A 26864-nucleotide genomic window follows, 5' to 3' on the forward strand; every position below is an offset into this window, starting at 1 on the left:
GCCATGTGTGTTTGTGTACAAGCATGCATAGCTAATGTGTGTGCCTGCAGATATAAGAATATATGTTATGCTTTTAAAATTAACGAAGAAGCAAAAAGGTCAGTGCTCTCAAGTGAAACTCACAAATGCATGGTCCTTTCCATTTTCTAGAAATTATTCTGTACCTTTATTTTCAATGTCTGCATTTTTCAATCCTTGTACAAGTAAATATTAAAAAGGAAAAATGATTTTTAAAAATGTTAAATACGTCCCATCAACCTAATTCCTTCCAAAACAAGATACAAATTTGTAGCTTTATAATACTTAGCACAAATTTAATTTTGCAATTTAAAAAAAAATGAGACCAAATATTTTTAATATATACTTTTAAAACCCTATACACAAAATGTTTATTTTTATGCCATATTTTCTTCTAACTTTTTTTGTAGGTTAATAATACCAATATAAGTTTATTATTTGGCTAGAGAATGCAGAAATAAAATAAAGTTTAAGGAAGGAACAACAGTCAAGAGTATTCAAATGTTCAATCCTGATCACATTTGAGATAGCTGTGTGATTGAGAAATAAATGATGTTAATCTCAATCCACAGTACCGTGTGAAACGAGTTGGTGCAGAAATGAATAAACATTTCACAACAGTGTAACCCCTAATAATTATCTACAATACTGATGTTTAAACAGGAAACAAATGGCCACTTTCCTGTAGAGAATCTTCAATGTTCCTACAATTTCTTACACTGGAATGCCAGCCATAGTAACTTGAATCTGCCTGCAGCAGAACAGAGATCATTATACCCGTTGTCCTATTTAGTGTGATCTTGTGCACAGTAAACATCCCCCTTCTCTCCACCCCCACAAAAAAATGTGAAACAAATTTCTAATTAGGCCTCAAATCTCAGATCTCCAATCTCCAAGTGCTGAAAAGGGTGCCACTTTTTCCTTTTAACATGCTTTGTTCGAGAGATGCTCAAAATTTTCTTCATTCATCTCCAAACCCACTCAAAATCTGAAGATGCAAAATTTTACATTAATTTTTTTTAAATGATTTTAGTTATCAGTAGCTGCAACAAGAGTTGCAGGCAACGATTTTAAGTTATTGAAAATTATACAATATTAAAAGATATTCTTTCACACTCCAAGGCCACAAAAAAAACCAGACCTAAACATCATTTTAAGGATACCAATTTCTTTCACGTGTTTGTTTAGAACTGCCCCCTAAAAATTTGTTCAAATATATATTAAAACCCACTAATTTTATAGCTGCTGGAAGCTAGTACTTCCATATGAACTTCTGCCCAAATAGACATTGTCTAGTCATGAAGGCAATGCTGCAACTCCACTCTTGCAAAGATGATAGGTCTGAACTGGGGATCATTAAACAGATGCCTGACAAGCAATGAAGATAAAAAAAAAAGGCCTGTCATTGTGCAAGCTTTCTGCACATTACAAGAACAAAGATGTAGAGACAATGTTAAAATGAATAAATAAAACTCAACTTTGCCACAGTCCATGAATGCAAACCATGAATAACAAAACAGAAAAAAAATTGCTTGCAAAGCCTGCAAAATGTGAAAGGTCTTCACAGAAGATCATGCGTGTATGTGTTTTTATGTGCTGTGCAATGTGTTATACATGTTTATGTGTTATGTGTATGGGTGTTCATGAAGTTGCATTTGATGCCTGCCTTAGAAAGGTGTTTGCACCTGTATGTATGTAAAGTGCTTTGAGTCCAGCTGTTGTTGGGAAAAGACAGTATATAAATGGATATTAATTAAGATATATTAAGACCCACCATTTCAGTTCAGATTGCACAAATGGCATAAATAATGAGGTGATCAGTTAAATTATACAGAAAGAAATAGCTGGAACAGAAATAATGTGTAGGTAGCAAGTAGATTGGAGAACACTTAAAACCACAACAAACATGAATAAAATCATGTCACATATAACATCACTGTTGTCATACATCTATAACCAAAACTGAGCATTACAAGAAATATCTGTGCAAATAAAAGATGTCATGTTGATCATGGCAAAAATCTCTCAGAATTTCTTTTTCGATAAGTAAAAAGTAAAAAGGAATTAAAATTATAACATTATAGCCTTTGACACTGTTCCCCCTGGCATTCAAACTCAGGAGACGGCTCCAACTGTCATTACTCTCTTGACATTGCGTAAGCCAATACCTCCAAATCAATTAGTCCGAGGCTGGTATTCATGTAATGCATGGTGTGCATTCATTAGGGGCATTTAGCAATTGGGGACATACATTGTGATGCGCAGCACAGAAGTAATCGACTTTACAAGCTCAACATTAATTCCAGTCCTCCTAAATCAGTTTTGTCTGGAGAGAAAATAATCTGTGGGCAGTGAAAGACTGCAAAAACTAAGAAAAAACGATGAGCGTGAAATGAATGTGAAATCTAAACTCCATAAATGGATGATCATTTCAAAAGGCAGCGGGTGAGAATGCACACCCAAAGTGAACAAGTACACTCCGTACAATAAGTACATCCAGCATCCAAAAAAAAAATAAATAAATAAAAACCAGACCACCGCTGTACAACTTCAAAAAAGACTGATCATTTTTTCCAGTTTGTACATTTGTGTGCATGGCATAAAGTGTCTTACTCTGTAACACTATATCCATCATGTTCTAGAAAGGAAAAAACAGAAACTAGAAAATAAATACACTATTTTAAATCAGGACTTTAATTGTCTTTTCAGAGTAAACCACACTATTCTCCAAAAAGACAGCTAAATCAGAAAATAACATTTTCATGAAAAAAAAAACAAGCTAGCAAGTATAGTCCTCCCTATGAAAAACACAAAGAAAAAATAATGAAAAAGCTACATAAAAAATATCTGAATAATGTAATAAAAGGCATTTCTCAAAAAGTTGCTTCAACACCAATTTTCAAGGACATTTTGTTTCTTGCCATTAAAAGTGGCCCAAGCCAGTACCAAATGCCAAGGTGTGCACACTACACAACAAGAGTACAAAGGTAGTTGATAATATCATGTGCCGACAAATGTTAAATCTTCAATATCTCGTAGAGACATACACACAGCTAACATACACTCCAAACTCACACTGAGTCTTGGATATATCTCTCATGATAAATGATACAAATCCATGACGGCAGCATGGAATCAAGACCTGTACATGAGCCATGCAGTCCAGGAGAAGGAAACTTTTGAAATAAAAGTATACTTGCCATCCTGGCACAAGACTGTAGGGATAAGACAGGAGTCAAAAAGTCAAAATATTGGTGAATACTTCCTCCTATCCACATCCTTGAAGATTCCACTTATGGTTGTTCGCTATGGTCAAATCCAAATATTTTTCAAAGTGTAACAAAGGGTTCTATGATGGCATATTTATGGACTTTCAACACTTCCTATATATCTCCAGTCGGCACCAATGCATACTCTGTGTCTGAAAACAGTTATAGAATGCTTATGATTAGCATCAATGGAGCAACCAAATGCTTAGATTGTTGCTGCAGTCTGGTATGGTGATGAGGATGACACAGCAGATGACCAGACACCTCTTTTACTTTGTCCAAAACTAAGATCAATATCTAGTTCTCTACATTTGATCCTTAAGTCTATCCTGCTAGAATATGACGTGTGTAGCCACACATTATAATTAGTACTCAGCCTACCACATCTTGGGTAAGTTTCCTTGGGTCTCTTCAGTCTTTGTCTTGTGGATTAATAAAGTTGTGTTGTTAATGTTTTAGACAGCCTACTTCAAAATTAGCCTCTTGGCATAAAAAAAAAAATTCATGTGATGCCTGTAAGACCATGCTTCTTGATCCATTTCCACAAGGTGAAAAATTCAAAAGTGGTTAGTGAAGGTACTTTTAACTTATTCAATAAGGGTGTATCAAAGCAAGTGAGCTATAGCGATAAAGATGTTCGCATTCACAGGTGCAAACTGTAAGGGAAGAATTAAAAACCATGACACAATGTCTGACCCTACATGGAGTCAGTGTTGGGAAATCACAATTTTCTCAAGCATCAGTGCCCTTCGCTAACCTTGTACTTACACAAACACGACGGCTTTGCCACTGTAAATGCAGGCACAGTGCTTGGTGGCTTTATCTTGTCACAGTCCTCATGTAACCTTCAGTAGCATTCACAATTCTTCATGTTCTTTATGTGAACAAAAGAACACTTTAGCATGTTTGAGAAGCATGATTGCTTGGTTGTGTTAAGTAACAAATGTGATAATAAACATAAACAAAACTGACCTGAAAAAAAATTCATACTTGGTGACTTCAACGTGTACCAGGTTTATCACAATGGTGGTAAGATGTCAAGTGAGACATCATAAATAAAAAGTTTTGAAAACCCCAACAATGATTACCTTAATGGAGAAACTGCAGGCTGCCATGATAGTAATTAGAACTACTGAAACGAAAACGACTTAAATAAGAACAGAATCTGTCTATTCCAGGAAAAAGTGATATGGACAAAGATATGAGCATGCATATGGATGCTTCTCATTTCTGAAACAATTGATATGACCATTAATTTGAGTACGCACATCAACCAATAAACTTTCTTCTTTGCTGAAAAACCTTTAACAGCCTTTTGGCAGTTGTCATTGCAAATAACAACCATCATTAACTTGCAGAAGCCTCTTTCTGCAGTAAATCAAATGCTCCAGTAACATTTACTGACTTCAAAACCACCATTAACATAACAGCAATACTTTTACTGACTTCAAAACCACCATTAACATAACAGCAATACTTGCAGTTGGAAAGTCTGTGAGCATATTAATATATATGTACAACAACCAGACCATTTTACATGCAGTATATACAACCATCACAGAAGGAATGTTTGATGACAAGCTCAACAATTCTACAAAATATCCTGTTCAAAGGTTGAAATATTTAACAGATTACCAGACAAGCTGCATGGAAGTGCCATATGAACCACTACTGTACAACGCAAAAGGCATAGCTTGTTTACAGTGTGGTAGTCTTTCATGTTGTTATCACTCATGTCAAAGCCAAACATTTATTTTTGTCTGCTTGCTGAAAGCAAATAAGCACAAAGCTCAACAGTATATAGGAGGGTAAAACATTTAACGAGTGGAAACATTAATGGAGATTACCAAATATCTTAAGGATGTGATCATACTCTTCCCATAAAGCCTCGGTTTAATAAATCCTCACTTTCTTGTCACTCTCTTGCAGCAAAATACCTCAAATATTTTTAACAAGTTGATCACTTTTGACTGCAGGTAATATGGTTACCTTTAATTTCAAGATCAAGGAGTTCTTCAACGCTGAAGTATGGCATGAACAGAGTATGAATGAAACAAGCAACTCTGCTACTTCCATGTAAAAAACATTTACAATCTGACACAATCTTGAACTCTATCTTTTCTTTGGGTAAGCTGTGACTTTTGTCAAACCACACTATTTACACACACTTATAAAAATAAAATGCAGCAATATGTACATATGAAAATGAGTTTGTGGATAAAAATAACCTTACAAAAAACACTTCACAGCCTTTTCAACCTGTGACAACATGTGACAGGCAATGCCCAGATGTCATCTTTACTAAACACTTGTACCCTGCAGTGCACGTTCCAGATGACCTGCATAGCCAGCCTTCACAACAGCAGCCAAAAAAAAAAGTTATTTTCACTGCTGCATGAACCCTGAAGAAGGCCACATTGCTATGCAGGCTCACCATGCTTATGGTGGAGAATTCGGTCTTGAGTCTGTGTACTCACTGCACAGCTGCTTGGAGATTAAATATGTTCAACATTTTTGCATTATCATAGACACAAAAATGAACAATACCTCAGCCTACCCTCGTAGCTTAATATGTCTGTACCCTTTAACTCTGCTGAAATTCACACTTCTTTGATGAGTTAGGTCAGAATGATGCACTGAAGGGTTTCTTTGTTACAATGTTGGGACAGACAGAGGCTCAGAAGAAAAGATTGAGTAGCCAAGTGGGGGGTCTGCAGCTTGCACTGTGAGGTTACGGAGGATGGCAGGGTGGGCTTGGATGCTATAGCGCTCTTCATCATCATTGGTCATGTACAGCAGTTCCAGGCTGAGGTTGGCCCACTGCCCACGCACCACTTCCGCATTGAGACGTCCTACATGGACTATTACTTCTTGCAGGGTAAGCACATGACTGTTGTAGGTACCCTGCAGAATATGTCTATATATATTAGTCAATGGTTTACATCTCAGCTGCATTTTGCAGTCGATGGTCATTTTCTAATGTGCTAGTCAAACAACTGTATCTACATAACTTTAAATAAGACAAACATGACTCGTGTCATGAAAGAAAAGAGAATAAATAATATAATAATAATAAAGAAAGAATAAAGTTTGATACAACATCCTGGGAACTTAAGTTTAATAATATCAATACATAAATACCTGCAGAGAATTGTGCCCAAGAGAAAACAAATTAGGTTTATTGTCCAGAACTGCTGCCTTCCACTCTGGATCTGTCTCGCGGCCGATGAACCAGTTTTTGTCATAATCACGCAGACTTTCCTCCAGTTCCTCATGACTTTCTATGTCACCAAGTAACATGGAGTCCAGCATTAGCTTGAATCCATATCTGTGCCAGACAAAAGTCAATAATAACAAGTAATTGATTTTGCAAAATTAGAATGTATGAAAACTGAGTTGATCAAAGATCTCTTCAAACTGTCCTTTAGATGCCTCCATGATTGAATGAGACATGGCTGCAACCCTAGAAAAACTACCAAAATTCACATAAGCTAATTAATTAGCTGGTCTGCAATTTTAGATTTTAACCATTCACTGAATGATAGCCAAACATTAAAACATCCTGAAGAGTTGCATACACTTGCAGAAATATATATTTTTAAATGTTTGAATGGATGAGGTAGGAGGAGAAAGATGGAGTATTATTTAGTTACCTCAAATCTTATTTTAATAAGTTTGTTCTTTGTTTTTGGGGGAGGGATTTCAATAAGTGCAGAGATAAAAGATCATCAGGAAAAGAGATCTGTTTGCATTCTGCAAGGGCAAAACAAAGACAAGTGTATCATGAAATAGATGGCACACTGTTGACTACCTGAAGGCCTTCATGACAAGCTCATGAAGCTCTTTATCCTCTGCCAACCAGTCCATCATGGCATTCCATGGTACATCACCAATGTAGGACTTGTACAGGTAACTTGGCCCTGCCCTCTTATCTGTTTGTAAATGTATACCATGAAGATTAGCATAACCACATCATTAATAAATTGTGTGAGGCAGCAAGTGCAAAACTGTCAGTCTTAAATAATAAGAGGCCCTTTATCTGGCTGGTAAATAATTCCCAGCAATCAAGAACATATGTCAGTAAACACTTGGATGATGCCTTCATTTCTTTCACTTGTACTCATTTAAAATAAAATGCATCACTAAATGTTGTGGCATCAATACTCTCAGGAACATTCTTACCAGGTGTATCAAAGGCTGAACAGCAAGCCATGATGAGCTGTGAGTAGCAGTTGGTCAGAGCTTCATCTGCTCCAACATCCGCAGCCACTTTTTCCCGAGGTAGCCCTGTGGCTGACCAATCCAGCTGGGCCAACACGTGCTTATACCAGTCAATGGGAAATGCACTCATGTGGCGCACAATCTGTGAATGCTCGATGGGCAGCTCTCGCCATTTGGTTGGAAGGCTGATCTGTGAGGAGTACTGGCACTTGAAATCTGGAGAGCCTGCTAGATTGGTCACAGGCTTATAGATGTGGTTCCCATTTATTCGACTTGAAGATAATAGGGGGTTGGAGGCAAGGACAGTGCGTGCGACCAGGCTAGGCTTGGGGTACCCAACATTAACTGAAGGCAAACCAAAGTCCAGTTCCTCCATCATGTCGTCTAAGTCACTCTTCTCCTGCACACGAGGATAAAACTTTGGCACAATGGAACTAGCGGTAACACTAGCAGGCTGAGAGAGAGCTGTTTTAGAGTGCCCCACCTTTGCCTGCTTCAAGGACTTTTTCTTCACTTTGGGCTTGTCCAGATCATCATCTGACCACAGACTATCTGAAAAGCTGTTTATGGAGGAACTCCATGAGCTCTTCCTGACTTTTTCTATGGACTGAGCAGAGGAAGGCCGTGAATCCTCAAATGGTGGTGGGGTAAAGACATTTTTGGCTCGGCCATCGCTGCTGACAGGTGTCAGTGCTGTCAAAGCACTTTTAGGCACAAGTGGAGGGAGAGTAGGTAAAGGGAGGTTGGTGGTTACCAAGCGATTGTTGTTGATACTGCTTGCATTAGCATCCCAAGTATTAAAGTTGCTGACACTGCTAGTATTAGTGTCCTTAGTATTAATATTAAAGTTATTGACACTGCTACTATTAGTGTCTCTAGTATTAAAGTTTGATGTGGTGAGGTTGTGGTTGATTTCAACTACACTGCTTCCACCATTTTTAACCCCTCGTGTCTTTACTTTGCCTGCTGCTAGTGAAGGCTTTTTGGTTGGGATCTCCCGTGTTCTTACACTCTCCTGCTGTTTCTTCTTCTCGTCCTCCTCTTTCTTCTTCACTCTGTTGACATGGTGCAGGAGCAGCCACACCAGGCTCCTTGCAAAAAACTTGAGTGCTACATCAGCACTGTTCGGGGTATCAATCACTCCAGTCAACACATTTCTGGCATCTGAGTATGTCTGCACTCCACACGCATCGACTGGTGTGAGAGAATGAAGTGGATACTGGTTGAAAGTGCAAACAGAAAACCCAGCCTCCTTTTCAAACGACATCTCAAAGATGTCATCAAGGCGTGCTGCCTCTGTGGTATGGCAGGATGTTTCTTGCAGTTCCAGTCCCTTGATGCTGACACTGCAATAGGCAGCACCACGTTCTAGAATCATGGTCCACACTAGGCGATCCTGAAATCGAATCAGGTAGTGGTTTCCAGCCTGTGGTTCACCTGCATAATGCATTTTACAAATTAGATGAATATATACTTCTAGATATCTGATGATAATTTACAGCATATTTATCGTAGACCTTTCAAAACACACAGTAACTTAAAGTACAGATCTGGTGTGGACCACCTAAAGCACTCTTATCTTCTCACAAACTATGCACTTGTCAAAGAAAAAAAGAATTACTTTTATTAACATGGTATACTAGAATTATTTATTTGAAATTAAAACATAAATTAAACTTCAAAACTGTTGAACAAGTTGCTGTCCATTTCCGAAAAGAAAAAAAAACTTTTGTAGATCTAAATCCCTTCAAAATGATCTTGGTAATCTGCTTGAACTGATATGTCTGCTTTATCATACAGCACTGCATATGCTAAACAAGAAAAGAACAAGTAGTATAATTAAGGTAAAAGGTAAAGCTTGTCCCCTGACCATTTTTAAGGCTATTGGGGGATGAAGCGTTAAGGCCTCACTTTACTCAGAAGTGTGGAAGTGTCAGTTTTGTCAGAAGGTGCTGCCCATCTCTCCCTCACTGCCTTTCCTTCCCCAACCCTCCATGGAGCGAGGTACTCATTCCGACAGCTGGGTCAACTGGGGGATGGGGGAAGTTTACTGCATCACATGGGTATTGAACTGGTGCAAGACACCAGTGCTCTAACCACTCACCTATCTGCTTTGCCAAATTATAACTGCATAATAATTATCACAACTACACGCAATAATTCAAAGCAATCCACTCAAAGTCTGCACACTTACCAAGACTGCCATTTGCAAATCCACGCCTCAAAGCTTGTGCAAATGCAGGTGCAAACTGCCGGTAGTACACTGTATCTGAACAAATGTTGGCAGATGCCCCAACTGCCTCTGGCCAAAACCTTTGCAGCCGAGGAAAGGCGATGAAGAAGACTGGAAGTGTGAAGAGCGGCAGCAAGGGAGCTGACAACACTGCTGCAGCAGCCATGACACTTAAAATAATGGGGAAGAAAATGGCTGAGATAAAGAGGATAAATATTGTGGATCTTCGACGCTGCTTTCTGTCTTGCCATGATGTGATGAGCATGGCCAAAACAAAATATAGTTTGTTGCAAAACTGGTACAGGCGGTCACGCACAAGGCCTGCAATGAGCAGCAGGAGAGGGGTGCCCAGTTTGTGAACTGAGGAATCTGATGATGTGGTGAAGAGTAATATGTGTACCACTGACATCTCCAGAAGGGCATGAACAGTACCTTGCCATGCCTGTCAGTGTGCAAACAAACAAACATGCCATAACAAGTTCAGCAATGTAACAGTGTTCCTTTCATTACTTTTAAAATTATGTTAATTTTCAGGTAACAATATATTCAGTAATATTATGTAAAAGATAGCTTGTGTAAGGTAAACAATAGTATAATACATTACTCTTATTTTTGAGGCAGAACTGCTTTTTAGTATTATTACGTTAACAACAAACAATAAAGTAATGTATCAAAAACATAACATTTTATGCCAAATCAGCAATTAAGCCTTTATCTCAGCAAGTTAATCCAGCCCTGTAAACAGGTGTCACATCCACAGAAAAGATATGTGTGCTGGAGTGATATCTAAATCCCAAAGCCCACCATTTCCTCTGTCAATGACAAGTGTAAGTGCTGTATGGCTGCACAACCAAAGAACTGGTGTGGACATATGCTTGTTACTTACCCATCTAAAAGCCCGAACTGTGCCAAAAATGAACCAGATGGCATGAGCAGTTTCCAGTCCCTGTGGCTGAGTCGGTCAAAACATTTTTCTGGGTGATTTCGATGGACAGGTAAGCAACCATTGTTAAAGGTGCAACTAAAACAAAACAGATACATATAACACTTCTAAACCCATCTGCCGTGCTCAGTAGTTTCATAATTCTTGCTCCTTCCTGAAGGCAAGACTAAATAGGAGCTTATCACTCACGTGTGTGTACATGAACAGAATAAATAAAAAAAATAATTTTTTTTTTTAAAAGAAAAACTCTTAGTGATAGTATATTCTTATGCACTCCTACAATCCAACACTGATTTACCTCCTAAAACAACTTTAGAATCTATTGTTCCTCCTTATCATGTACCAATATGTCATTATTTACAACTGCAGATTTTTAAGGCCTTCATAACTTCACTTTCACATTAAATTATGATAGGAAACACTAATCAAAAGATGTCACGTTTGTCTATGTTTTAGTTTGAAATAAAGAAAAGCTTCAATGGATATTTTTTTTGTTATTCTTAATGTGAACAAAAATATATTCACCTAGCAAATGTTAAACACATGATGATGGTCAAGTACTATTGCACATAGCAGATGTGTTTCTCATCTTTACATGCAAAGGTTTTCAAACCCAGGGTTAAAATTGTTGGGGCTCCAGACATACAGATAAAATTCTGGGGAATTTTATTGACCAGTTGCATGGAAAACACACCAATGTATATTATAATAATAATAATTCTACAGTACATCTCCCTGCTGACAGCAAGCTCAGCATGCTCTGACATAAACAATCTGTTTAACAATATCTTTATCACACACATTTATATGCACACACAAACTGTGCGTACACAAAAATATATAAACATATACATTAAGAGTGAAAAGTATGAAAAGAAAGAAGAGAAAGACACCCACTACTTAAAGCATTCCCAGAAAATATAAGCTTAAGTCAGACTTTAAAGCATCAAAGCACGTTCTTGTGCAATGTAATGGTGGCAAAGCATTTGAGACATTGGAGCCAGAGAAAAAAAAAATACTTATCATGAACTTGATCCCCGATGTTAATAAACTACTTTAACTATTAAAGCCATGTTTTTATGCATGTAAGACTGTCACTAATAATCTGAAATTAGAACTTACCCCAGTTCAAACAAAGTCGCCTGAATAGGCCCAAGGAGGTCAAGCGCTGCTTTGCAGGTTTGTAGATACTTGCTCTTTGCGCAGTGTGAGGAAAAATATAGTTACGAAGCAAGCCAAAGAATATGTACACTCCTTGAAGATCTCTGGCCACTTTTTCTGCCACACAAAGCCCAACAATAATCCATCCACACACATTCTTGTTCAGAGAACCTGAGAAATAATTCAGCACTGCTGCCTCCCCTGCAACCACAAGCAGCATTGCTGCATGGTACATGACTGTCCATGAGCACCAAGACCAGAGGAAGCCAGTGTTGTGCCGTAGAGTCTTGGAATCCTGCAGAAGCTGACTGGTCGACACCTTGTTGTTGGTGCTGCAGGTCTGCATGATGCGCGTACACAACCCTCCAAGATCGATGCTCAAAATATACCCCATAGTGGCACACAGCACTACAGTACCAAGACAGACAGGAATGTAGTATGCTCCAATAAACACACACAGAGCTATCCCCAGCATGATGCTCAACCTGGAACAGTATTTTTTGTCTAATAATTTGTGGAATATGATGCAATGGTGAGTTTGCTACCATCTGTGCTTGGAATTAAGGTATACACATACAGTAAGTCCTCACTTAATATTCTTCCATTATAACACTGATGATGGGAAAAAAATAATTCCCAGCTGAAACTATAGTTTTCACATTTTCATCTCTGCATGGGTTTTCTCTGGGCATTCCAGCCTCCTCCCAAGTTTTGGATCTTTACTTAAAAGTTTGATGATGTTTGGATGATGAACAGAACCTATGGTAAAATTAAGTTTTTATGCATTACAGTTTTCAAGAACCTACCAATGACATTAAGTGAGGACTTAATCTCAGTAAGTTGTTCGTCAGCATTAACACTATTTTGCATTAGTATTAATGTAATTAAGATTTTTTTGCATTAATAAGTCTCTGCCATCTTATTATCAGCTACTTTATCTTCAAACAGTTAAATCATGTTATAAGTACCATTAGTAACACAGCAACCATAAGATTACAATGTTGACTGAAATAATTTCCTTTTACTAATTTCCAGAATGATTGTACTAATTGTGCATGAGGATACAAAAATAATAATTCTGATGCCTTCTTCTGATAGGAAGGCTCATAGCTTTTACCATAAAAAAACATCCACACATGCACACCATGTATGCTCATAAACACACACACAAATAGGTTATTGAAACATTCTGTAGTCTCTGAATAAACATTTATACAATACCAATTACCTCAGATTTGAGGCCATGGGAGATCCCCCAAGCATGAAGACAAGAACTTGCTCCTCTAGCCATAAGAAAAATGCATCAACAGGTGGAAGAAGTCCCAGTACCCATAGCAAGGGTAAGCAAGCAAAAACGATGTGTAATGCTTGGTTTGCACTTTTAAATTCTGAGAAGTACCTGTGATTTTGTAATAAAATGCAAAACACAAATTAGTCTGTATATCTAAACAAAAGATTTTGAAATGAATAAGCTCTAGAAAGTATTCTTTAATAGTCATAGCCTCTCGTAAAATCCGTGCAAAAACATTAGTCTTGGTACCTTAATTTAATTTTCACAGTACTCAACATGTATACCATCAGAATTTTAAATATTGGTACCTCTTTAATACAGTATGTCACAATATTTTTTTTAAATGTCACATTTTTCAAACCCAACGTACGGTGGTTACCTAACAAAAATATTTCTGATAATATGCCTGAAAGTATACTGACCTATTGAGGATATGAAAAGCCATGCAAAGCAAGACATAAAATGGCCGACTGAGAGGCTGAAGCTCGTAAACATCCATAGTTCGGAAGATTGCAGGTTCTGGTGGAGCAGCAGCTGTCAAAGAATACTGAGCTATGCTCAGTGTTAGCCAGCCAAAGATAAACAACACCACAGTTACACCATAATTGTTCCCATACAACTGATTAAGCGACCATGGCAGCAAATACCAAAGAGTAAGTCCACACATTATGCCAGACACCAAAGCATGAAACAGAATGTTCAGCTTGAAGTACTTGGGTGGCACAATAAACTCGATGGTCTCGGCACCACAGCAGCTTTGGAAATCGACCTCATCCTCTTCAGCCAAAATACTTTTCTTGGTGATAGCTTTTGCATTCTCCTTCTCTTTAATCTGCACAACAGTACTGATGGTCTGTATGACAACCACAAAGATGAGGATGCAGGCCCCATACAAACAACAGTACAGGAGAAGGTAGTCATTGATCTCACTGCTTGTGTAGGCCAGTTCCAGCACCACAGTGAAGATCCCACCAAACAGCCATGGTACCAGCCATAACAGCACCTGTAGCGGAAGATAATCAATTCATAACTTTCAAGATTTTGACTGATAGCCATCTTATATACAGTCACATTTTTTTTAAACAGTATAATGCTATATTTAACATTCTGATAAGCAGAGTGAACAAAATAAAGGAAAAACAACTTTAATCTCAAAGAAGTAAAATCAGGAGATTACCTCAAAAACGTGAACAATGATAACAAACTGAGTTTAATACCTGGCTGAGATACACATACACTGGTGCTGTGTAGCCCAGTTTTAACTTGGGCCCACCAAACACAGTCTGTGGTAACCGCTTCCATACAAATTCTTGTTTGTATTCATTGAGTAAGGGAACTCCTACTCCCATGATGAATGTGCGTGATGAAAAAAAAAGGAAACTGCACTGGATGACCTCTTCCTCACAACCAGCAAGATCTGGTCTGTGGAGGTGTACTTCTATGTCTGAAAAAAAAGAAAAGAAAATGTTGCCTCACAAATGGCAATGCTATCATTTGAAATTTAAAAGTATGACTTCTGTGCATAAGTACTAGCGTGTGACTGTAATGTAGTCTGTTCTTCATACAGATACATATACTCATACATGTACATGCACTCACACACGCACATACATCCAACCACCACCTCTTCTTCCTCCTCCACCCCCATAACTTGTTGCAGCTATTAATAACTCATGAAGCTCAATTTGAGATTTTGCTACATATAGTCATTAAAAAATAAAATAAAGATGGTAAAAACACTATCATGCTCCCATAAAGTGCTTCAGGGGTATAATCCTAACTCTAACACAGTCAGCTGAAGACTACATTATGTGAATGACTGCAGCTAGCTAAGCAGCATGACCTAGAAACATATTTCGATGTTGGAGGTGGGAATCATGAAATATATCACAGTAGCCAGAGGGGATTGTCGAGTCTCTGCTGTAAACAACACCTTCCCCAGAAATTCACCTACTATCTGCAGAAGTTGAGCTATAAGTATACACTGAACAGCTACTATACTACAGCTCGAACTCATCCTGCTCTAATATCTCTAATTCTGAGTCAAAACTATTTTGACAGATGTAGTTTGGATATTGCAAATGAAGAAGACTTAAACACTGGTAGGGACAACACGACAGTGTTTCAATCTTAGTTGGCAAATAAATCTATACCAGCTTAATTGCTGGTCCAACCCTGAAAATTGGAAATCAAGAAACAAACTAGTATTAGAAACTTGAATTAAGCCCATCACCCACGACCCTATCTTGGTGAGACTAACAGTATTTACTGACAGCCTATTGGGTGCTCAGGTAATTTACGTCATATTTTGTTTATGAGGGTGATAGTAACAAAATAATACTGTCGAAGGCTTAAAACGATCGAGTCTATATAATCCGTTGCTATATTGTAAAAATAAACTACTTCTTTCCTTAGAAGTTAAGCACTCTTAAAACCACCAAGGTGTTCATTCTGGTATTAACCCAGAACCCTTTAAAACTGAATGACTGTCATGCTTTCTAAATGCTCCATTTAATCTAAATAAAATGAATTATATTGACTCGATAATTGAGCAAACGAACAACAAAACATCATGAAACTAAAAGCAAAGAAGGAAAGTTTACTTTAAACGAAATCTTTTCAACATATATCAATCAAAAGGTTCTACTAATATAATGTGACTAACCATCATGTTAACTGTGGAAAACCTTTAGCAAGCAGTTTCGCTGTCGTTTGTTTATGTAAACGAGTCATAGAAGCCATTGTCACCCGAGGCATTCACGACCAGCTCTTTGAATAACTTTCGTATACATGCAACAGTACCTAAGTATAACTTTTAAAAAATATATGAATTTAAAATATCATTTATTGTGGTGATCATCGAACTATTATTCACTTCAATCGAAACCAAATATTGCTAGCTTTTATTCAAAACGCAAATAATCGAAATAGCAACATGGCGGCACCGAGCGTGAAAGTTAGCGTTGAAGCTGTAATGGAACATCAAATCCAGGAAGTAACGCTTGATGGGCAAGAAATATATGTTCAGTCAGTGTGATTTATTTGATTTACTTTTGTCAGTTTTTTATTTATCATATTAAAGAGAAATTAATTCTACCAGTTGCACTCTGGTGATACCCAAGACGGTTACTTGTTCTGTGATCAGAACTGTTGATGTCTGTGCCAGTCGTGGCTAGATACTTTCACAATGATAGATCTCCATCCTCTACAAAGGGACTCAATTATTTCAGTTCATTTCTGAGTTAAAATTGCAGCAAATGTGGGCTATCTCGCATTTTTATTACATTATTTTTAGTGCAGTACAACAGCCCATCGACTTTATTTTAGTGAAACTAAAACAAAAATAAAGCTGTTCAGTGCAGCATCATTCACAGTCATGCTACCTGTGAATTATATTTTATACCTCGCTTTATACAAAACATTCTAAAGATTATTATCATTACGATATCACATAGACGAAAATAGCTGCAATGTGACAAGAGATAACTTCTTAAAAAAGCTAGGATTGTTTTGTTTTAAAATGATGTTTGAAAATGTGAAAACTTTAAATACTTACTAATCCTTCAAAATCAGATTTGTACAATATTTTATTCCAGACCATTGTCAATGTCAGAGAATCTGACAAAGTTGGCACACAAGATAGATTTTTACAAAGATGAGTCAGAAGGAAAAGGCAAACCAGCATCTGAAGGAGAAAAAGAGCCAGTAGAGGAAAAGCCTTTGGCCCCATTTCAACCATCCTTGTGGCCCTGGGACTCTGTGAGAAACAGATTAAAGTAAGCACTAAGTACATGTGAAACTGTTCTTAAATGTCAGAAATGATGCTTTAAAATAGGAAATAACAACCACCAAAATCACAGTTTTTGCAGATAAGTGCTTTTTAAAGCTGAGAAATTTATGCCATAGCACAGTAGGATTATGTTCATTTCTTAACCAAGCAATGTGCAACACAGGTAGATCGGATGAACATTTGATTTTTTTGTAGCTAATATTATGAGCTAGTAGTCACATACTATGATAGAAGAAGTCTTTATTTAACATATATGCAATAGGATTGACATGTTTGTGTAAAACCCATAAGTTATTTAATGAATATATTCACTTATTGTCAGACTGAAAGTGATTTTTTTTTCAATGTGTCATCTGCTGTTGATCATATTAACTAATAATCCTGATCTGTTGATTTTGTTTGTCAGAACTAGGAGCAACCTATAGTTGCAAAATGTTGTCATTGTTACATTTGTTCATTAAAAAATGGCAAGCTTGCAAAGTTGGGGGAAAAAATTTCTCAAAATGTGATGAAAACATAACTTCACACTTTTGAATCAGTATATCTCTGCTTCTAGAAGTGATAAAACCTTTTTTTTTTTTATTTTTATACATACCACAGAAACATTTCAAAGAGATATACAGGAAATAAAATTTTGTCTGCCACTACCAAGTATAAGCCATCATATTTTGAGAATTAATACTCCAGTTATTCAGAATAATATTGCTCTCAAATATATTTAAAGCATATTTTTTATATGCAAGCAGGTGCTTTTGAGACACTTGCAAGGTATGTCGTCATTGTACAAGCACAGCTAGGCAACATTAATGTCAGAAAAGGGCATTTACTTATGTGAAACCATTAGATTAACACTAAAAAGTAGGGGTAAATTTTTAAATCTTGACTTTGATTCTTCCTGATAGAAAACATAATCTTTAATGTCATGTATGTCATTCCAAGGATGTAATGAAAAGTTTTGAGGCAATTAGTAAACCTATTTTTTATTAAATACACTAGAGGGATAACATAAATCCAATATTGCTTTTTCTGGTACTGTCTAGGTCAAGCTTAACTGAAGTGAGTGTTCTGTTTGATGTGCTGAATCTCGTGAAAGAGAAACAGTATCTAGTAGCTGACCCTGTGTCCCAAGACTCTGTAGAGACAAGAGCAGCAGTGCAGCTTTTGGCCAAGAAAAAGGTTAGTTGATTTCTATCTTTGGTCCTAATAGTACACGTTGATCAGATTGCTAATAGTGGGTTGTCTGCTGTCTAATGCTTTTGTCTTTTGTATAGATGATGTGTTTCTCCTTGTATGGCAAGATTTGTTGAACTATTGTGTCTTTAAATTGATTATAATGAAACTTTTTTAAGCTTTAGCCTTAAAGAAGCAAATTTTAAATTTCACGGACTTGTTTTGTAACAAAGAGATAGATAATATGTAGACTAGACAAAAACTAAGACAAAGACATAATGCTAGAGGTCTTTTCCTACCAAGCCCCATCAACTTGGAACAGATTATCCTTTAGTTTCATCACTCTGATTCTCTTACCACCTTTAAGTCAAAGCTTAAGATGCCTTTTTTTTTTAAGAACAGAGACTTCACTGTGACATTGTCCAGACAATGAGCGTGCTGCATAACATGTCTGTTTTTACCTTGCGTATAAGTAGTTGTGTCTGTTGTAGAAGTACATGTTTGTTACATGCAAATATGGGTGCATGTTTGTTAGTGATTCTGTTTATGTGGATAGGTCTGTATTACTTTTGTAAAGCACTCTGAGCAAATCATTGGAAAAGTGCTATAAAAACATTATTATTATTAATCTATGATTTTCTGTTATTATTCCAGAGCCTTGTAGCAGCTTCTACAGTTTTGATTAATGGAGGAGAACGATTAAAACGCTTCTATACAGAGGCAAGCAAAAAAAACTACAATGACTTTCATACAGAATTGCTAAAACTTCGGAAAAATTGGCGCTTGAAGAAAGTCAGCACAAATATTGTTGGAGATCTCAGCTATAAGTCAGGTAACAACCAGTAATATGTTGCTTGTAATGTTTTGAAAACAAACATATGATTCTCATCATTTTCCACAGACTTTCAAGACATACTCTGTTCTTGTTGATTGCATAAGTCATCATTTTTACTAGTAGAGTAGAAAACAAAAATCTTTAGCCAGCATCTCTTTCAGACAGCAGAGTTGATCTTTGCATGACCCAGTCCAATAAAGCATTTAATGGTACTGACATACCCAATGCTTACCATGACTTCAGAGAAGCAGTTTGCTCAACTAACTCTCCTTGTAAAACTGACGTAAAGGTTCTAAATGATGTGGACAGTTTTTGGTGCTTAAGTTTATTTCTATTCAAAGGCCTTTCTCTACTGCTTAAAAAAAAATAATGATAAAGATTTGAAAATGAGGTGTGCAAAGCGAATTTGTGAGGAGAGCAATAAGTACATGGAGGAGGCAGGTAAATCCTTGCAAAGCAGGGAAAACTGCTCATTTTATTCTAAGCTAAAGTGTAACAAAATTTAGTCAAAGTAAAAATACAGAACATTTTGGTTTTTCCATAGTTTTATCACTAAATATAAATCATGTCCAAAAAATATATGTGCAGCTGGCTCCAGGTTTTGGCAAGGTGGGTCTTTTGAAGTGAAGAAGAGTACAAATGGTAGCCCAGGCGAGGGTGATGGTGGAGATGTAGGTATGCGGAGTAGCCTGGAAGTGACTGTGCCAAGTGAACTTGAAGGTGTGGCATACATACAGGTGGAGGTCAAGACAGTTCCAGGTAGGTGGGAAATGACACAGTTTTCTTCCTTTTACTGTTGGTTCTTCTGAATGCTGGAATCTTCCCATGTTTGTTCTTTCTCAAAATTACTTAAAACATGATCATTTTTCCTGGCCCCCACATTTTTCAATTAATTTTGATGACTTTGACAGGTACATTATTAGAAAAGTTTTGTGAAAGGCATTACTTACAATCTCAACATGATTAATTTATTTGCGTTTGTTGGCATTTTGGCACATCTTTGCTAAGCATTATTTCCTTTGACAGATATATTTATTTACTGTTTGTTTTAATGTTGTGGCAAAAAGAAATGCATGAAAAATGTATCGGTGCATTGTATCTGATTCCCTTCACAGACATGATGGACTTGACTAGCTGTACCCTGAAGATGCCTCCTGGTCTTAGTTCAATACCCACTAACGCCTATTGGCAATCCAAGCTGAAGGTGGCACAGAATGTGCTTTTCTGTAAAGAACTTTTTGCTCAGGTAAATGCACTTTATGTCAGATAGGTGTCATTTACGATTTGCTGTCATAAAGATTGGGTGTATTGTGGTTTGTGTTTATTATGTGTCAATCTGTAACTATTGAACCCTGGATACTTCTGATTCAGCAGCTGAGCATTATCCTTTTGTCAGCTCAACAAGTCTTAGAAAACTTAATTTATGTATCCTCTTCCACGCCTGTTTAAAGAATTTATCTGTATATAAGACTGTGACAAAAGTTTAACCCCAAAATGGGCTCTGTGTCGTAAAATTTCAGCACTTTTGGATTTTTGGGGGTTTTTGCTATATTTGTTGAAAGTATGTGGCACAAAGCGTCCATAAATATAGTTAAAAGATAACTGCTAATCAGCTTCTTATGTGTGTAAAAATTCACCATGAAACAGAGTGTCAGTAAAATCTAATGGCCGTCACAATTGGACAAAGTCTTTCAGTTTCAAGCAAAATTTGTATGTTGCTGTAAATCTGTTCTTGTTTCTGAGATTCTTAGCAGGTATTTAATAAAATTAGCATTCAGACAACCATTTATTAAAAGCAACTTTCGTCGTTTGCTAGACAAAAGCAATTATCTTGGTAATCAAAGTTCCACGATTTTGAGACAAAATGCCACGACTCTCTTCATCAGTATGAATTAAGATCGCATGAATTTTTTTGCAAAAATATGTTGGCAAATACTTTTTTGTGTGGAAATTGTAGAAATTTGTGTGGTGAAAAGTTTCAGTTCATCCCAAATGTTTGAAACTTTGTAGTGTGAACAGAATATATGTCAAGAGTGACCTCCCTTGACTAGCCATTGTTTTCTTCAACAGTTACCTTTGTCACAGATTCAAACACACAAAACATGAAAAAATAAAAACACAATAATTCAATATTATCATATGTATCTTATGAAACATTTATTCATCTATTGATTTGGTTTCAGGTTCAACAAAACAAAAATAAAGATGTAAGCAATCATAAGTCTGTATGTCAGAGGCAAACTTTTGTTACATAGCTTACGATTTTCATCAACATACATTTTTACATATATAAATATATGTTGTACAAGATAAGATTTTTTTGTACTTAACTAGTCCTTTCATTTCAGCTTGCTAGGGAAGCAGTGCAGGTAAAAGCAGCCACACCACATATGGTTATTGGAAACCAAATCATTACTAATGTGAGTTTTCTTCTTACATTGGGTTTCTTTTGCTGTTATTTGACACCGATGAAATCACTGTACGTTTAGGTATAAGAGTGAAACCTGATTTGACTGTCAATAGTGCAGCACTTTTCTTCACTTGTAGAGCAGGGTGTAACATTTCAGCTTTGTGCATTTGCGGTACAAGTCTGTTTTCACCTGACTCATTTGGCCTTTCACATCTTCAGATAGCTAAAGATTCAAAAGTCAGTGATTCACTCAATATTAGAGGGGAAAAATGTTGTGTCCATTCAGATCTAAGAAACATTTTGAGCATCAGAACAGACATTTAACAGAGTAATCTGCATTAGATGTTAACCTCCCCTTATACTTCACTCAGTTACAGGATTTCCAATGCATCTATCCCCGAATGCTGAATAAAGTTTAAATACCAATTCTAACAATCTCTTGCAAAATTAGAAGCAAATACATCTCCCCAGCAGTTTGTGCTTTGAAAACATTGCATCACCTAGCTTAACTAGCTAAGCCCTGAAAACACATTCAGAGAAATTCCTACACACTAGAAATAACAGTCTATTTCCTTACTACATGAGATTGCATATTGCTAAATGGATCTTCGATAATCACCCATCTTTAGTAATCCTACTGAATTTAAATAAGGGTTTCTCCTTCCAGGTATTTTCTTCTAAACATATCAATCATTCGTTTGTCTTTTACCACTATGTTGCGTGTAATAGATAAAAACCAGAATAGTGAAGAATTTGTTCAAGAGAACATGACCCAATAATCAATACACAAATATTTATTTGCATCCTGATGCCATATGCGGAGAACGATTATTGTCGAGTCTAGTGGATTCAAGTATTTTCTCGTCTAATCTATGATCTTCAGTGTACAATCCTAAGCATAAGGCCCTAGTCTAAACCCCTTGCTTTTTCCTTAACAATATGAAGCTTTCTAAAAGCATTTTCATATTTCAACACTAAAAATTTCTAAGTCTAATATAAAACTAGTCACATATTCGTTCTGAAAATATGTTGCAATAGTGTATATCTTGTGAAAACAGTAAAAAACCTCTTGAAGTTGCAACTGGAGAAATTATGGGAGATTTTTCTCTAGTGTCTTATTAAACAGCTTTATGTTCCCTCAGGGCGATACTGCACATCGAACTAGACTCCAAATAACAACACCAAATCTGTAACTTCAAGCTGCCTGCATAGCTTAGGCAATTCATCCCTCTTCACTGACATCAACTTTACCAGCATTCGCATGTCCATTTGAATGCACCTCTACCTAGTACTAATTCATCACACTTGCTGGCATGAGCAAAGCGACGGCGCTGATGACCATGTAGCTTATGAGACAACGTCGGATGTGTTGAGAATGACAAGAGATGTGCAGTGTGTGCTGATTATCTATCTACCCTGCCATTATGTGTAGCATTGAGAAAACTTGTTGCTCTCTTTTCTTAATATACAGTAGACTCATTGACAAAACTATATCCTTAATTTACAAACTATTCTCATCCTGTTTATGTGATTTCATCCATCAGAGCCTATTTGAAAATTGTTCTCTGCAATGATCTGGCGTGTGTCATCGGGGATATCTTTGTCCACAAGGCTGAGTCACATTGCTGTCACAGATTAATCAACACAGACAATACTAAACACTGCTGATGTTTCGCCTTAATATTCTGACTACCATGCATCGTGAAGCTATCAGATTATCCAATGGCTGTTGCACCGATCCCCAAATCCCACACCATGATAACAGCTAAGCAAACTGTGGAATGCCTTCCCTCACATGCTACACTTGGAAATCATCCCGTGCCAATCTTCCATTCACTTATCCACCTAAGAGCTTATAGATGAAAGCACAGAAAGTGTAGGAACACTAGACTTGCTTTTTTATCTAAGAAAGATGCTCGTGTTGTCTGTTCTGTGGTAAGTTGATTAGGCAATAAAGCGCGTCATGTTAGTCGTACTCTGAGCTGGCTAAAGAGTTGTTACACTTGCCTAGTCTTAAATATGAGGTCCTTTTACTAAACTGTTTAGCTACCAAACTTTAAACTAGACCCATCACTTTTACATATTAAGTATCGGCAGCTTAATGACCATCATTCACTCTTTACAGAAATAGTAAAACACCATCTCCCGGTCTGCGATATGGGATTCACACAACTTATCCCGCGAGTTGTAGCAAGGATGATGAATTCAGAGCTTGCCAAAGCTCTACGTCTTTTGAAGAAGCATAAAAGAAGCTTCAATGAGTCTAGGCAGCTATTTGTACAACCCCAAATGTTAAATCACACGCATGGAAGTAATTTCAATGCGCCCACCGTTCCATCACTACTGATAATACGTATCGCGCCCAAAACTGTGCTACATGTTGATGCATCATATATAGGCGTGTGATCAATAAGTATCTCCGACAGTCTATCAACATAAATATGATAAACTATATATTAGGTTCACATAAAAAAATTCCAATTCGACTTGACTCTGCTTAACTTTGCAGTCCAAGTTCAAGATACTTGTTCATTTTCCTGTCTAGATTCACACGGAATACTGGTACCTATTAGATTTCAAATTAGAATACTACTGAAATAAAGCCGTACATAACTTTCTTAAACTTGTTTTAGCTGAGCAAAGTCGTTATTTTAGCAAATTGATTTCCCAAAACACCCAATTTGAACTTGCAAGTTATGTGCACCCAAGCCACGATTCTAAAAGCAAAAGCAGTGCAGCACGACAAAAATGTGCTAAACACGAAATACCTATTCCAATAATGCAGTAAGGAACATGGAGCTCGCTGAACTTGACACTCCATTCCATTCTTTACATGTGTCGACATCACCATTTCTGTATTACGTCAAGTTTCAAAGTAGGAACAAAGCAAGAATACTATGGACGGCACTACTCCACCATTCTCTTCCTAACATGTTGTAGATGTGGTAGTATGGTTAAAAAATGAGGATCTGTATCTAGCACGAAACGACATTATAACTAATGTATCACAATAAAAAGAGAAATATATCTTATATATAAGTCTGTATCGAAACATGTCCTTTGTAGCGCGTAACAAATAATCACCTCTAATTCTAAAGGAAAGTGAAAACGCGGCAAGTGATGATAATTATGTAGGAGCATAACCAACATAGCAGTAAAAACAAATCAAAATGAAGCCACATAGCTCTACGAGTCCCATCAATTTATCGAACCTCTAACCGACTTGTAGATTGACCTCATTATATGCTGCAATCTTTCAACAAAATAACCATGTACTATCCCCGTGTGTCCCCCCAACCCCCGCCCCCTCCAGCAAATACAGAAAAAATCTCTATCAGTGCAATTTCATCATGAAGACTATGCACGTATAATAAGAAAATCAATCAAACCGAAGGAGTTATCTTAAAGTTGGGACCACATGATATGAGTCTTCCCCCGAACAAGATCATATCTCCTCACATCGTGCACCCACCAGCTGCCCAGCAACCTCACATGCGTGAAGCATAATGACAGTTACTACAGTCATTCCAAGTCACCAGCCAAGTTATACAGGAACCGGCGTCTGGAGTTTGGCGCATCGTATTTAATGATCAATTGCACCAAGCAGAGAGATGAATCTTGACATTAACTCCAGCAGCAAACTTGGCTTAGCAGAAATACATCTAAAATGGCACATCATCCTCCAGCACGTGAAGAGCGCCATTTTCTATCCTAAGTGCTTGACCTTGACGACCTGTGTGGTACAGATGCAAGAGCTTTAACCGAACAATCACTCTTGCTCTTCCTGCTGAAATCCTATAAATATCCTCGGCAGTGCCTTTTTTCAAGGCCTCACGAATGGACTAGAGAGAAGACTCCTCTTGCAGCAGGTAGCATAATGCACATGCTCGCTCTACTTTTTGCGTGGAAGCAGTATGTAACAGGAGAAAAACTTCAAGTGCAGTGATTACTGCTACTGCAGAAATATTTTTTTTCAGTAACACAGGCATTCGATGCAGGTTTAAATCTCTGCAAATGTTTCAGCAATCCACCAACACTTGAACAACTATACCATGGACAAGTAAGCTGATAACACACCTTCAGACTTCGCATAGATGTCACAACTTTTTAATCTATTGTACCATGATGTATGGTGAAGGCCTCACAACATATCTAAAACATCAGACCAGCTATTTTAATTGTCTGTTACATCATGACATCTCAAAGCCTCTACAGTATGTGAAACGAATGTCTTTAGCCTCTGTGAAAAGTAAATATTTTAGCCTCCATGAATATGTCAGCCATTCTGGCTTAAATAGAATTTTATTGCTTTGACAGCTAGCACTTGAACCCTTTTCGTGAAGAAATGTTAACCAAATTATAATCGAACTGAATAGGTTGATAAATTTAATTCACCTTCTTAATGCGTCTCAATTTACAGAATGGAAATTGTTCAAGAAATTTTACACCACATATATTAATACTGTAAAAATAAATATAGCACTATTGGAATATACAATTTAGTTATGCATGATTTAATGTCAGAACAAGCTCCCCAATGTGCTTTAGTAATAGTATATCTTAGTTGCCATTCAAAATGACTTCTTTTATGGTTAAACCAATAAGAAGAGATAATTGGAGGACCAGAATTCAGAGCACTAATTTCCAGTGAGCGCAACTAGCTACCATTAATTTAAAAGATTCAATAGAATAAGCAATGATTATTAGAAGCAGAGACAGCGTGCTAACATTTTGACATGGGACCTGGATATCTGAGATGGAACAATATCTGACCTCCCGCACTTGATGCTAAAAAATTTGTGCCAGCCTTCATTGTGCTACCCCAAACGCATACCAATGAAAAACGTATTAAAAAGCCATTACAGTCAAAAATTGGGGCGTCAATAGCATTGACTGAAATCTCGACCAAAATGACAACAAGTTAACAGATAGTTAGTTGAGACACCTACGTCCATCCTGCCAGCTGTCATAAAGGTCTGATGTATCAACACCCAAACCAACATCTTAATAAAACACAGGTTTTCTTTCATGTTCATTGCCATCCTAAATTTAGGATAATCATTCATATAGCACCAAACTTCTCCACGGATTAATAAATCGTATTTTAAGCCCAAATAACCTAGGAGCTGGGATACTATGACAATCTGACCAATAGATTGCCTGTCCGTACAGTGAGAGAGCTCGACCAGCAAGACAAGTAACCTAACCTGTCACAGCCCTCCACATATTTAGAAAAACAGGACATTGCCATCGAACAACAGATGCAGTATGGCACGGCAATTCGACTGAATCGTGCCTTTTAAACTGCTTTCGTCGAAGACATGAGTAATATATAATTTCATATTCTTACCCGTTAGATATAGAGCCCCAACTCTTGTCCTGTCTATGGTCCATCTTTTCTAGGAATTATTTTATTCTATGTTATTGGTTCCTGCGACTGAGAGCCAATTAGTATCAAGCCCAATCAATATTGCAAAAATAAAGACATTAAACAAAAGAATGCGCCCACCAAAAGCCATTTTA

The 26864-nt window shown here is 37.1% G+C and overlaps 2 protein-coding genes across 2 annotated transcripts in view; one reads left to right on the forward strand and one right to left on the reverse strand.

Annotated features, from left to right (window-relative positions):
• Positions 1-136: 136 nt before the first annotated feature.
• On the reverse strand, positions 137-15903 carry LOC112570221 (pecanex-like protein 4). Its single transcript, XM_025248562.1, is given in 12 exon segments — positions 137-6191; positions 6429-6615; positions 7099-7219; positions 7470-8945; positions 9703-10183; positions 10628-10688; positions 10690-10762; positions 11807-12330; positions 13074-13244; positions 13559-14139; positions 14354-14580; positions 15802-15903. Coding segments are annotated over 11 exon segments (4059 nt in total). The 5' UTR covers positions 14486-14580; positions 15802-15903; the 3' UTR covers positions 137-5939.
• Positions 15904-16055: 152 nt separating this feature from the next.
• LOC112570788 (mediator of RNA polymerase II transcription subunit 17-like) overlaps positions 16056-26864 on the forward strand; it is an 18185-nt gene continuing 7376 nt past the window's right edge. Inside the window, exons 1-7 of the mRNA XM_025249413.1 lie at positions 16056-16163; positions 16733-16912; positions 17967-18102; positions 18751-18928; positions 19520-19690; positions 20047-20177; positions 21280-21351. Coding sequence (XP_025105198.1) covers positions 16072-16163; positions 16733-16912; positions 17967-18102; positions 18751-18928; positions 19520-19690; positions 20047-20177; positions 21280-21351 — 960 coding nt within the window. The 5' untranslated portion in view covers positions 16056-16071. The remainder of the gene's footprint in view (positions 16164-16732; positions 16913-17966; positions 18103-18750; positions 18929-19519; positions 19691-20046; positions 20178-21279; positions 21352-26864) is intronic.

The sequence above is a fragment of the Pomacea canaliculata genome, linkage group LG8 (genome assembly GCF_003073045.1).
Source record: "Pomacea canaliculata isolate SZHN2017 linkage group LG8, ASM307304v1, whole genome shotgun sequence".
NCBI classification, from domain to species: Eukaryota; Metazoa; Mollusca; class Gastropoda; order Architaenioglossa; family Ampullariidae; genus Pomacea; species Pomacea canaliculata.